Source organism: Protopterus annectens, chromosome 12.part0, assembly GCF_019279795.1.
Source record: "Protopterus annectens isolate FY-2018-M chromosome 12.part0, PAN1.0, whole genome shotgun sequence".
Taxonomy (NCBI): Eukaryota; Metazoa; Chordata; order Ceratodontiformes; family Protopteridae; genus Protopterus; species Protopterus annectens.
Genome location: NC_056746.1, coordinates 772,164,473 through 772,177,898, shown reverse-complemented (window position 1 = coordinate 772,177,898; position 13,426 = coordinate 772,164,473). Strand labels below are relative to the sequence as shown.

The 13,426-nt window shown below is 43.2% G+C and overlaps 1 protein-coding gene across 1 annotated transcript in view; it reads right to left on the bottom strand.

Moving 5' to 3' along the window:
- MAPK8IP3 (mitogen-activated protein kinase 8 interacting protein 3) overlaps positions 1–13,426 on the bottom strand; it is a 3,746,918-nt gene that overhangs the window by 2,786,779 nt on the left and 946,713 nt on the right. The window contains exon 5 of the mRNA XM_044088957.1: positions 4,656–4,704. Coding sequence (XP_043944892.1) covers positions 4,656–4,704 — 49 coding nt within the window. The remainder of the gene's footprint in view (positions 1–4,655; positions 4,705–13,426) is intronic.

Genomic DNA, 13,426 nt, shown 5'->3' with positions numbered 1-13,426 from the left:
AAAATAACTATAAAAAAGAAAAGGTGATTAACTATTTGCATTGCATTGATAGTGAGCAACCCATTTCCAGTGGAGACCCAAGGGGAAAGAGGCCCAGCAAACATAAGCAAAGATAAACATACAGGACAAAAACTATTAAAAACAACACTGCAAATACATAATTAAATATAAAGTGAAAAACAAAAGAAAAAAAAATTATGAACATTAAGGGTTGCACTGATAGTAGTGGACTAAAATTTATTATATATGAGAGTAAAAACAAAAAGATAATCTTTGTTCAAAAGAAGGACAATGTATAGACATTGATAGGAAGTGGGGGGGGGGGATAAATTGTGTGGTGAATGGGAGTGGGCTACGGTAGTAGAGCTGAGGGTCTAGGAGATTAGTTTAAGCAGAAGTTACTAACAAACAAAGTTAGGAGATGCAACAGGTTATACAGTGGGAGAGACTAAGACTATGTATGGTCAATGCAACGGCATAATTTCAAGTTTAGTAGGTGGGACTTAAGCTCCTTTTTAAAACAGGAAAGGAAAGGTTGGATCTAATATGGTGAGGGAGTTTGTTCCAATTTAGTGAGACAGTGTTTGTAAAGTAGTTTTCCAATATTCCTTTTTGGTTTATAAACTTAGAGAAGATGCTGATCAGCACTCCAGACTGGCTGGGGGGGGGGGGGGGAGTAAGGAGTAACATGGCAGGAGAGAGCAGGGCAGGCAGAAGGGTTGTTGAGTATAGAAAAGGTAGTGTGGAGTTGCGATTGTAGGAGAAGGTGCAGAAATTCCAGCCACTGAAATTTGTTTAGTGAAAGGCAGTGATGTGAAGAGAGTGGTTGGTTTACAATAAATCTGGCAATTTTATTGTACGTTTGTTCCAGTTTCTGCAATGAGGTAGTTTGGATATTGGTATAGAAGACTGGGTAAGAGAAATGCCGGTGCAAGAGTGCGTTTAGTGGCAGTAGTGAGGAATTTTTTCTTCCTATAAAGTAGTCCAAGTTTTTGATGTTTTTTTTTTTGATAGCCTGCTGTATGTGCAAGTCAAATTTTAGTTGGTCATCAATTATTACCCCAAGGAGTTTGGTGTGTGAGCTATGGGGAGATAGTGGTGTCATCTAGGGAGGAAAGAGAAAAGTTGGATTTAAGGTGAGAGACTGTCTGAGGTAGGAAGAGAAGGAGTTGAGTTTTCTTAGGGTTAAGGATTAGCTGATTGTTTCTGAACCATTTTTCAACAGAAATAAAGGAAGTTTGTGTTAGTCAGATATTTAAGCTCTTAAGAGTACTTGCATGTATTTGGTGACACTGTATAGGCCTCTCCTAAATAGCCTTCAAGTCTTAGTCACACTTACCAATTGGATAATAAATAACATTGCACAGTAGAATTGGACACCCTTTGGTAAGGGCCTTTATAGTAGCTAATAAGGGTGGTTGGTGGCAGTTTGGGCAGAAGGGGGCATAGCTGGAGAACCTGTGACAGCCTTCCCCCGGAGAGTCTATTTATTTGTATATAATTCATATCTCAAAGTGTGTATGTCTCAGCTACATGGGCAGGGACATGAAGCACTGGTTGGACAGAGAGGGCGATGGAGGTTTTGGCTTGACCACTTGGCCGAGATCTGTACCCTATAGCTGTGCCAGTAGGGAGTCTTATTGGGGATCTGGAGAGAAAGGGAGAAACCAGCCCCAGACTGACTGTGATCTCTGTGTGTGCTCTTAAGGGAAATTGCACTTTACTGTGTGTGTATTTGTTATCCTCCCAGTGTGGATCCCCTCACTGGTGCTAGTGGTGAGGATTGAGGCTCCTTGATTACTGGGCCAGTGCACGGGCGTCACAATGAGCCTGTAATTCACAGCCCAAAAAGCCAGGGTAACAGCAGTGTACACCTTTTTGCCCAATCTTTCCATGGCCCTACTGTCCTTATCAGAGGGAAGCAGTTTAGTAGAAGGCAAAAGCTTGGAAAGCTTATCAGAAGAAATGGAAATAACAGAGGAGTCAGCAGAGGGACACTTGTAAAAAAAATTACAATCATTAGGAACCTTATAAAACCTATCATTTTTTTAGGAGCAGGGGCTGGGAATTAGGATCCTGAAAAGCTGCTGAAAATGTGTCCAACAAAGCAACTGGAACAGGAGAAAAGGCAGAGGGCTTAGGAGACTCCATTTGGAAGAGATCATAATAATTCCTCCTCAGAACCATACATCAATGGAGAGGGAATCTGGAAGGAATAGACCAAAGATTCTTCAGTGGAGTCCTCAACAGAAGAGTCCTGGTTCCTGGGTCTTTTAAGAGGAGTAGAAGATCAAGGGGGGTGGGGGGCACAAAGATTCCCTGAGGGGCTTCAAAAGTCATGACAACATTAAATAAACCCAGTGTAAAACACAGCCATTCACACTGAGGATCCTTAGGAACAGGGGAAATATGCTTTATCTTCTGCTTCTTCTTTAAAGGGACATCAGCTCTAAACACCTTAGGATGTTTGGACTCCTTCTGACACTCAATCAGTATAGTCTGAATCTCCTCCCTAACAAGAATCTGTGCAAAACCCCTTGGTCCCTCAGATATTATCAGCTGTGGTTCCTCATGAACATCCGAAACAGACATTTGTAGAGCTTCCGAGGATGTGCAGAAACCAGATCCGTGACGGTCTCCAAAGAGGTCATAGCAGAAGAATCTGACGGAAAAAACAGGCTTTCAACATCCTTGAAAGAGACATCCGGAGACATGGTATAACAGTAGAATCCACCAAACTTTTTTGGTTTCCTTCTTCTTAGCAGACAGCTGACTCTTGGGTCAGGAAGATTCCACCAGTGTACCCTCCATCAAGATGGTCAGATGTTGGTTTTCCAGGCAGGGGGATAAGGAGGAGAGATGACTATGAAGAGTTTTAGTGACAAACGTGTGACAAATAGGGCATGACGTATAGTCGTGAGAAACACCTAAGCAAGACAAACACTGTTCATGACGGTCCTTATGGGGACTGTATCACCCATGTTGACATTTTCCCTTTCAGGATGACATGTAACCTTACAACAAAAAGTAAAAGGCAAGATAAGAAGAAAAACACCAATGGGGTACTTATCTGAAGCACCTTGGTAACCCTCAAATGAAGCAGCATTCAGACCGATGATCGAAGATGGCATTCGGACTAGTGACAAAGAAGTTCTGAGGGTGATATATTCGTATACCACCTTTATGTTCTATGCCATAAGCGGGGAGCATATGTGTGACATACGACATCCCTATATCAACCTTTGGCTTTGGTATACTGGCCAGACATTAGTCTACCCTTAGCAGGGGATCCCTAGTCTAAGGAATACTGCAACAGTGATATGGAAGGGCGTCTTGTATGACATCTTTACATCAGTCATGAGTACATTTCATAACTGCACTGTAAAACAGTTTTTTCTATGGAAAATTTATGTTTTTCAAGTTATACTTGACTAGCCTTCTGGTGTGACAGCAGTACAAAGTACTATTACAGCTGTGATAATTGTACCAATGCATATTCATATAATGAAGTTACTAGAATTCAAACATGGCTGAAGTCTGATTACAAGTAACTGCCACAGTAGTATAACCTTGTGACATCACAGCAAATGAGTTAAGCACTGTGAATGCATTTTTATGCTGGCATGAGTCACCATTCATAATGCAGTAAAGTGTTTCATCACTAAAGGAAAAGATAAGAGGAGGAGGAAATGGAAAAATACAGGATTTCATAAAATGTTAGGGTGTTAGGGTGATATTTCCAAATCCTTCTCACAGCTACAGCATCTGCATGAATCTGCCACCATCATATGTTCTTTTGGCAGGACAGAGATGCACGTAAAAGCCCATGGCAAGCCCACTGGGTACCTATACCTGCATAGGGACTAACCCATTTTCGTGTATCGCCATATTACAGAAATTTGTAAATCTTATTCATATCACTCCATTATTTATTTTCTTCTTCTTCTTGTTTTTGTTTTTTTTTTCCTATTTGCTTTTGTCCAGTTAGGGTTGTAGACATTTTAGCCTTCCTGGCTCAATACCAACAGAGGGAAAAAGCATTGTATTTCTCCAAGTGGTGGAAGGCATGCATCAAGCAGCTTATGTCAGAAGTATGTTCTGATAAAAAAGGTCTTGTCTGACACTGGCAAAGACCACAATCTCACCACTCTACCCAGCAATGAAACAGACCCTATAGCAAAGACTCTGAGACAGACCACACTCGGGTGGTTTAAGGACTGTTTTACATTTTTATTCAATTGTAGAAAAAGGAATAAACAAAGAAAATAAAGAAAGTGTCTCGCTCAGAAAAGCACAAGGGCCATAATTAGCATGAATGGGATCCTACTCTAGCAATGACACTGCCTGTTTATCATTAATGCTCTGCATAAAAAGCAGCAATTTGTTTTGCTGCACTAACTACAAGAGGCCCTGTACTTAGGATGCACACTGCCTTACAGCAGGACTGTAAAGGGCTGTTAACAGCCAGCAAAAAATGTTTTTTAAGAGACTCTCTGCAAGTTTAACAAGCAGACACAGGCACGATAGACAGTTGAATGGCAGCTTCCTGTCTATCAAACCTTAGAGGTAGAGTTGGACTGCAGCTGACCAAGGTCACTCAGATGCCAGGGATCTGGCGCAGGGGGGATCCTGTTGCCACCTGTCTGTCCACGTACCAGTCCTTCTGTGGTGTTGTAGAGGCTCAGAGAAGTCGGGCGTTTCTTCCTGTTGGGAAGAAAAGAAAAAGAGACATAGATACTATATATTATTAAAAGAGAAAATAAAAAAATATATAGTTACTCATACTGTGGAATTTGCTACAATAAGCAGTACTCCACTCATCTTATGAATGGCTATATTATAAAACATGGTGCAGAAATACAACAAAAAAAGCAAGTTACTATTTGCTATTAGCAAATTCTTGCAATTGCTTGGTCGTAAAATGGTGAACTTAGTACCTGCTTACAAACACACAAGTCCCATACGCGCATACATACATATACATACACACGCACACACCAAAACTGCTACAAACAGGAATTTTATTTATTTTACTTTTATTTTGCTTTTATTAACGAGGTTTGCTCAACTGTGTTTAGTTAAAAAACACTTTTAAACAGCATGAACAGACACTAAGTAATTAGATTACATTCACATGAAATACAGGTAACTATTGTAGGATAAAGTATATATGAAATAAAGGTAACTATTGTAGGATAAAGTATATATTCATTTAGTAGATGTTAAGCATTGAGTATTTGAAGAGACGTATTAGTGGGATAACAGATCTTGCAATTAGTGCTTAGAAATTCAAAGAAAGAACTGAGAAAAAGAACTTGCTCCTACAGTTAAGAGGTGGCGAATTAACCAGTTTCAGAGACAGTAATATATTGCTATGATAAGGTTTGTATTAGAAGTATAGAAGTGGGGTGGAGACCAGTGCCACAAAAATATCTATATGGCTCAGAGACGCTAGTAAAACTGTTCAGGTATTGGCTGAAGCCTGAATATCGGGCATAGGATTCTCAATGAAGAGAAATGGTTTGATGATATGGCAAGCTGAAGATTACAATGGTATTTATCCTACAGATATACATATAATGGACTTCAGTAGTAGTGGGATGAGGTACCACAGTTCAGCTATACACAGAGAGTCATCTGCAGCATTAAATGATTTGGTTATAGTTATTAGTGATTTTACTCTACAGCATACAATTCTATTGGGGGATTAGTGTCTTATTGAGTTGTTAACGGCTGGGCAATATCCTGGCTTACAGAAACGTTTTTATATTGCATTTAACTGAAAAAGAGCTAGGTGGTGTGTTAGTTCTAAACAGTTTAATTCCATGAAAGCTAGGCAGTGGTGTATTCTACTGTTATAGCTTACTGCACAATTAGCTATTTTATTAAAACATTGCTCAAGTTTGGATAATTATGAAACTTGAAGGCTAGTGAAGACTGCGGCAGCACAGAGGAGAAATGGCAGTAAGAAAGTAGAGGCTGTATGACATCTGGCTATGTCAGTGAGGTAGGTTTTTACACTGTATACTGTATCTAGTTTTTGAAATTCTTTAAACATGCGACACAAATAGTGGTCAAATTTCAGTTGGTCACTTACTATGACACCCAGTAATTTTTGTTATTTACTTGTTCTATTATGAAGCTGTTGGCACTGAAGACAGTAAATAGTGTTATTTTGGGAGATGGGCGGTACAGTGGTGCAGCGGTTAGTGTTAACGCCTCACAGCAAGAGGTTCTCTTGTTTGATTCTCGTCCAGGATGCCTTCCTTGTGGAGTCTGCATGTCCTCCCTGCATTCTCCTGGGTTTCCTCTGGGTGCTCCGATTTCCTCCCACATTCCAAAGACATGCGTCTGAAGTGTTTCTTCCCAGGCCACCTCTGAAAATGGGCTCTGTCCCAGTCGGACCTTCCCAGTAAAAAATGTTAAATAAATAACTAAATAAATAAAATGTGTTTTGGGATAAAGAGCAGTAATTTAGTTTTCTTATGGTTTAGAAGTAGTTATGAATTACTTAGCCATGTTCAAACAATAAGAAGGATTGCTGTGTAAGGTCTTGGAGTTTACAGTGAGTTTTGGCAGAGAAAATTAGGGTTGAGTCATTAACCTACTGAATGAAGCTTAATGCCAAGAAATGTATAGTTATCCCCTTTGGAAAAAACACGTACCCATGAATTACCACATAGGTGGCAGGACACTAAACATCGAAAGTGTGATGAGAGACTTAGGGACACAGGTGGACAGTGGTCTCACTTTCGATAACCACAATGCCACAATAATCAGGAAATCCTTCTATGTGGCACACCTCATCACTAAGGGCTTTTCATCCAGAAAAAAGGAGGTCATTGTCCCACTGTACTCATCCCTCATTAGACCCATTATAGAGTATAATGCCCCGTTTGGTATGTACCTCAAAAGACATCTGCAACAGCTGGAAAGGCCACAGAAATACCTCACTAAAAGAATCATAGGCCTAAAGCAGATGCCATATACTGACCGTCTAAAAAAAACTCCAGCTATATTCTATGGCATATCGTCTATTCAGAGGCTTAACATACAAGGCCATGCCAAACCCTGAGCTGTTGGACATGCTCCACTTAAAGAAATCCCAATCCCTCAAAGCCACACGCTCCAGAGATCTAAACCTTGTCATCACAATGAACAAAAAGTACAGTTTTGTACCTACCATAAATGTAGATGTCCGATAGGAATGCATCTGCAGTCCTTACAAATGGGTTGTCCTGTCGTCAGGCAGCCCTTCGGTCGGCCGGATTCCAAAGTCTGGGTCTGGCCTCGGCTGGTGTCGCACTTCACCCGACGTCATAGCTGCAGTTATTCGGGTATAAAGGCATCAGCCGACGCCATTTTCCTCAGTGTTTCTTGCCCCAGATGCCAGGAGCCCTCTTGGAAGGCTAAATTTGGATAAATGCCAATGATTCCAAATAGTAGAGAGCAAACACAAAAAATAAGCATGTATGTACATATATACAAACAAATACACCATAATAGATCCCCCCCAGCTAGCTATAAGATGGGCAGATACCCTAGGAGTACCACAGAGGGGAAGGCGGGTGGGTAATCCTGACTGCAGATGCATTCCTATCGGACATCTACATTTATGGTAGGTACAAAACTGTACTATGTCCTTCAAGGATGCATCTGCAGTCCTTACAAATGGGTAGAATACCATAGCCAAACTGGGGGAGGAGGAGAAAAAAATTATGGTGTAGTTAGGATCCCTTGCAAAACAGCAGTGGCAAAACCTGCTCGGGATCTAGAGTATAAAGGTAAATTATAATGCTTGGCAAATGTATGCACGGAGGTCCAAGTAGCAGCCTCTATAATGTCCTTGGTAGCCACTCCTCGTAAGAAGGCTGTGGTAGTGGCTGTAGCCCTTGTAGAGTGAGGCCTGATGTTTTCTGGAGTTTTCTTTCCATGGAAGGAGTAACAGAATCTAATGCAATTTCCTATCCACTTGGAGATTGTCTGTTTTGAAATTGCTTTTCCTTCCCTTCCTGTTGCATATGCTACCAGTAGCTGGTCAGTTTTTCTATAGTTTTTGGTCCTGTCCAGGTAGTAGCGTAATTGTCTATGTACATCCAAGGTATGCAACAGTCTTTCTCCCCTGTTCTGTGGGTTAGGGAAGAATGTAGGTAGGTGGATAGCCTGATTTAAAGACACTCTGGATACCACCTTAGGCATAAATGTAGGATTTGTTCTCATGGACACTCTATCTTGATGGAAGATCAGGAAGGGTTGCACTGCCATTAATGCCTGTAGTTCAGATACCCTTCTTGCTGAAGTGATTGCCAGCAGGAAAGCAGTCTTCCATGATAAGTATTGTAATTCTGCTGTTGCTGCTGGTTCGAAAGGAGGAAGTGTCAATTTCTCTAGCACAAAGTTCAAGTCCCATGCTGGCAATGGTGGTTTCCTAGGAGGTTTTACATTTTTAATTCCTCTCAGAAACTGCCTGAGCAGAGGATGTGAGAAGACAGGAGGATCCAAGCTGTATTCTGCTGAAATAGCTGATGCATGAATCTTGATGGAAGAATAGGACAGGTCTGTGTGGAAGAGCTCTGCCAAGTATTCCAGGATGTTGGCTATGTTTACCAGTGACACATCTTCTCCCTTTGCAGTACTCCAAATGAGATATCTTTTCCATTTTGCTGAATAATTTTTTTCTTGTTGAGGGTCTGCGAGCCTCAAGGATAATGTCTTTAACCCTTTGGGATAAATTTGGGTTAATTGATCTTATGCAATGTTCCAGGCAGTCAGCTGCAGAGTTTTCAGGTTTGGATGCAGGATGTTGTAGTTGTTCTGTGTTAACAGCAATGGAACCAGGGGTAATGTCCATATTTGTTCCCGAGACATGCTCCTTAGCAATGGGTACCAATGTTGCCTTGGCCAGTCTGGAGCTATCAGAATGATCCTTGGACGGTCCTCTTTGATCTTCAATAGCACCTTGTGCATCAAAGGAAGTGGTGGGAATGCATATGCTGTCAGGTTTTTCCAACTGAAAGATAGGGAGTCCACCTTCCAAGCAAGTGGGTGGTACGTCCTTGTGCAGAATTTCTTTAGCTGGTGATTGCGTGGGGATGCAAATAAGTCTATTTCTGGGAGTCCCCATTTTCTTGTAATGGTTTTGAAGATGTCCGGATGCAGCATCCATTCGTGGGCATCCGTGGTAGTCCTGCTTAATATGTCTGCTAGAATGTTTTCTTTTCCTGGTACAAAAATTGCTTGTAACTGAATGTTGTAGCTCAGAGCCACATTCCAGAGGTCCAGTGCCATCCGGCATAGAGGGTACGAATGTGTGCCTCCCTGTTTGTTGATGTACCACATAACTGTGGTGTTGTCTGTCCTTATCATCAATTGACCTTCTCGGAGAAATGGTCTGAATGTCTGAATTGCCAATTTTACTGCCAGCATTTCCTTTAGATTTATGTGTAGGTGCAGCTGGTCTTGAGTCCATAAGCCTTGTATGCACTTGTCCAGCATGTGGGCCCCCCAACCGAGGTCTGAGGCGTCCGTCGTGATGGTTTGACTTGGTTGAGTGCTGTAGAAGGGCAATCCTGTGTTTGATTGACAGGCCTGAGCCCACCATAGGAACTCTTGCTTCAGGCATGGGATTATTGGGATTTGGGTTTCTAGGCTGTGCTTGTGTTGAGACCATAAATTCTTTAGGTACCACTGTAGCTTTCTCATATGCAGTCTGGCATGAGGGACCAGTATTATGCAGGATGCCATGAAGCCCAGGGCTTGCAGTACTTTTCTTGCTGTTAGATGGTTCTGCTTTGTTAATGCCAAGAAGTAGAGAGGCAGTTGCTCTTGTTTTTCTACTGTTAGGAATGCCCTTTGTTTTGATGTGTCCAGTTCTGCACCCAAAAAGGTTATTCTTTGGGATGGTATCAGCCTTGACTTTTTTATATTGACTGTATATCCCAGGGCTTGTAGCAGGTAAATGACCCTTTGTAAGTCTTCTGTTAGCTTGTTTTTGTTGTCCGCTTGTATCAGGCAGTCGTCCAGGTAGGGGTAAATTTGGATTCCCTGAAGCCTGCAATGAGCAATTACTGATGCCAGGCATTTCGTGAATACTCTGGGCGCAGTAGATAAGCCAAAGGGCAATGCTGAGAATTGATAATGCTCTGATCCTGCAAGAAATCTGAGGTATCTTTTGCAATTTGGTCGTATGGGGACGTGCAGGTATGCCTCCTTGAGATCTAGAGTTACCAGCCAAGACTCCTTGCCCAGCATGGGAAGAAGCTGCTGTAGTCAGCATTTTGAATTTTGGAACAATGAGGAATGTGTTTAAAGCGGACAGGTCGAGAATAGGCCTCCATTTGCTCTCTTTTCTTGGTACCAGGAAGAGTCTGGAGTAAAATCCCTTTCCTTGCTCCACAGATGGTACCTTTTCCACAGCTCTCATCCTTAATAACTGAGATACTTGTTTTAGAGCTTCTGCCTTTTGATTTGGAGGTAGGTTTGGCATTCCTCTCTTCCCTGGTAGAGTATGGAAATGAAACCTGTAACCTTGGTCTATTGTCTGTAAAATCCACTTGTCTCTTGTGATGTAATGCCAGTTCATTGAAAATAAGGCTAGCTTCCCGCCTAAGGGTGCTTCTAGTTGTTCCCTGGTAGGCGGTGCCAGTGCCAAGTCACTGTGATTGCCCTGTAGTTGTGATGGTGGCTGTGTCTGTGGCTGTACTTCGCTGGTTGTTACCCTGCCACTGGCGTCCCCTGTAGGCACCCCTGGATTGGTTTCTGCCTCTTGAACATCTATTCCTGCCTCTCTGAGTTCTGGAGGAGTCTGGAAAGGACCAATTCTTGGAGGGCCAATTTCTGCTAAACCTTGGCGGTTGGACCTGTAAGAAATCTTTTACTGTTTGGACAGATTTTGCCTTCTCTTCCATCTTCTTCAGCATTTGTTGTGCAGGAGAGCCAAACAAATTGATCTTATCCATAGGAGCATCCAATAGTTTGGACTTGACATGGTCTGGTAAGGCCTGCTCTTTTAACCATGCATGCCTTCTGATAACTGTGCCAGTCATGGCTGATCTAAAGGAAGCCTCCAGTGCATCATAGCCGCATTTTAGGGAATGGTTACTGACTTGCTGAATGTTATGTACCATTTCCTGAACAGATTTTTTGTCAAATGCTTAATCAGAGGACAGTTTATTGATTAACTGGTCTAGCATAAATTCTTGATACTGGATCATGTGAAACCGACAGTTCAAGGCCCTAGCAGAAAGAGTAGCAGAAGTGTAAACTTTTTTACCCCATCTCTCTAAGGATCTGGATTCCCTTTCAGAGGGGAGGGGGTTTTTAGCAGAGGTAGCTGCTACAGCCTTAGGCCCTTGGGAGATAGTCTCGGGGTCTGCAAAAGGAGCCTTATACAAATGGTAATGCGTGTCCGGGACCCTGTAGTATCTATCAGGCTTAGCAGGGGCCGGAGGTAGAGAATCAGGAGCAGTACAAGCATCATTAAATGCATCATCTACAACAGAAAGAACTGGAGGTATGGCTAAAGGCCTATGTTGTGGTAAATGCAGAAAGGTTCTAAGCCTTTTTCTGGAGTCTGAAAAATCCTGGCCCTGCCACTGAAATTGTTCCCTCATAGCATGCAAGGTTTCCCCAAAGGAAAATTCCTCAGGCGGAGAGGCAGAAGGGATGGACTCTTCAGCATCAGAGTCTTCATAAGGGGAGAAAGGAGCCTCGGGAGGGTCTGTATCATCTGAATCATCAGAGGAATCATCTGTGGAAATAGGCTGAGGGGGCTCTGCTCTAGGCCTCTTCTCTGGAGGAGGCTGAGAGGCCCTGTCTGGATGAGGTTGAGATCCCCAGATTAAAGAAATGAGATCCTCTGCTAAACTAAGCATTTGTGAACTAGAGCTAGGCCTGTGAGAGGGGGGCTTAGCAGACACAGTTTTAGTAGTTTTAGCTGCTTTAGCCCTGGCAAAGGCCTTAATGGACATGGCTGCAGGTGGCCTAGCAGCTCCACGTGCAGGGGTTGAAATATCCAAGGGAATAGTGTCAGATAGTTCCTGAGAAACTGCAACAGCAGGTTGGATTTCAGAGGCCGACTCCACCAGGTTGGAAGAGGCCTCGGTAGAAGGTAAGTTTTCGGCTGAAGGAAGAACCGCTTGCTCGGTTTCAGCCGAAACCGAGACACTCGCGGTTGGCTTAACCGCGGTTTCGGCCGAAACCGCGGACCGCGAGTGTCGGTCCTTTTCCTTGCATTTTTTTAGACATTTGCGTAGTCGGAGGATCCGACGGCATAATATAAGCGAAATCGGAGCCGAAAAACTCCTCAGCAAATTCAGACCGACGTCTAAGCGTCCGCCGGTTAAAAGAAGCACAGGCTGGACAAGCTGCTACGTCGTGGTCTGGGCCTAAACAGGGTAAGCAGTAAGAGTGGAAATCTTTATGAGGTATTTGTTTCCCACAAGTTAAACAGTTATTCACTTTTTCTGACATCAGCTGAGGCAAGAAAGAGTCCCCAACGGGGTACTTAGCTTTTTAGAAGTCTTCGAAGTAGTATTTGGTAGTAGTAGTCTCTGGTTCTGACCGACCGGCACTTGCGAACAGCTTCTGCTTCGGGCGCCACGCGGCAAGAAAGACTGAGGAAAATGGCGTCGGCTGATGCCTTTATACCCGAATAACTGCAGCTATGACGTCGGGTGAAGTGCAACACCAGCCGAGGCCAGACCCAGACTTTGGAATCCGGCCGACCGAAGGGCTGCCTGACGACAGGACAACCCATTTGTAAGGACTGCAGATGCATCCTTGAAGGACATCATGCTGGAGGGATAGGTTCCTGACCCAGAGACACCCCATACTCTGGAATAGACTGCCCATACATATCAAGCAGAGCGCCTCATTGGCCCTCTTCAAAAGGAACCTTGATGATTGGATGGGAGATAGGAAATTCACCCCGGGGATCATGTCAGTCGCCCTGCTAGACAGGGGCCCGGAGAAGTAAATATTGTGGGAAGAAATATCCAGGGAATTGTTATGGCTAGGATTGCATAGGCCCTAGGGTCGATAGCCTAGTACCAACCTATGAACTCAGGTAGCATTTTTTGTAGTAGTGCACAGAATATTGATCAATTTACTGAATAGTACAGGATCTTCTGTGACACCCCACCACCTCTGGGCCAGTAATCAAGGAGCCTCAATCCTCATCATTGGCAGCAGTGCGGGATATTCACTGGGAAGGGTAACAGGAACACACACAATATTTCCAGATGCAGCTCTCTGCAAGAAATGCAACTTCCCTTAAGAGCACACAAAGACCACGGTCAGTCCGGGGCTGTTTTTTCCCTGCTTCTCCAGATCCCCAGATAGACTCCTCATGGCAGAGCTACAGAGTTGAGATCTCAGCTGAGTGTCCAAGCCAAGGCCTCCAGCACCCTCTCTGTCCAACCAGTGC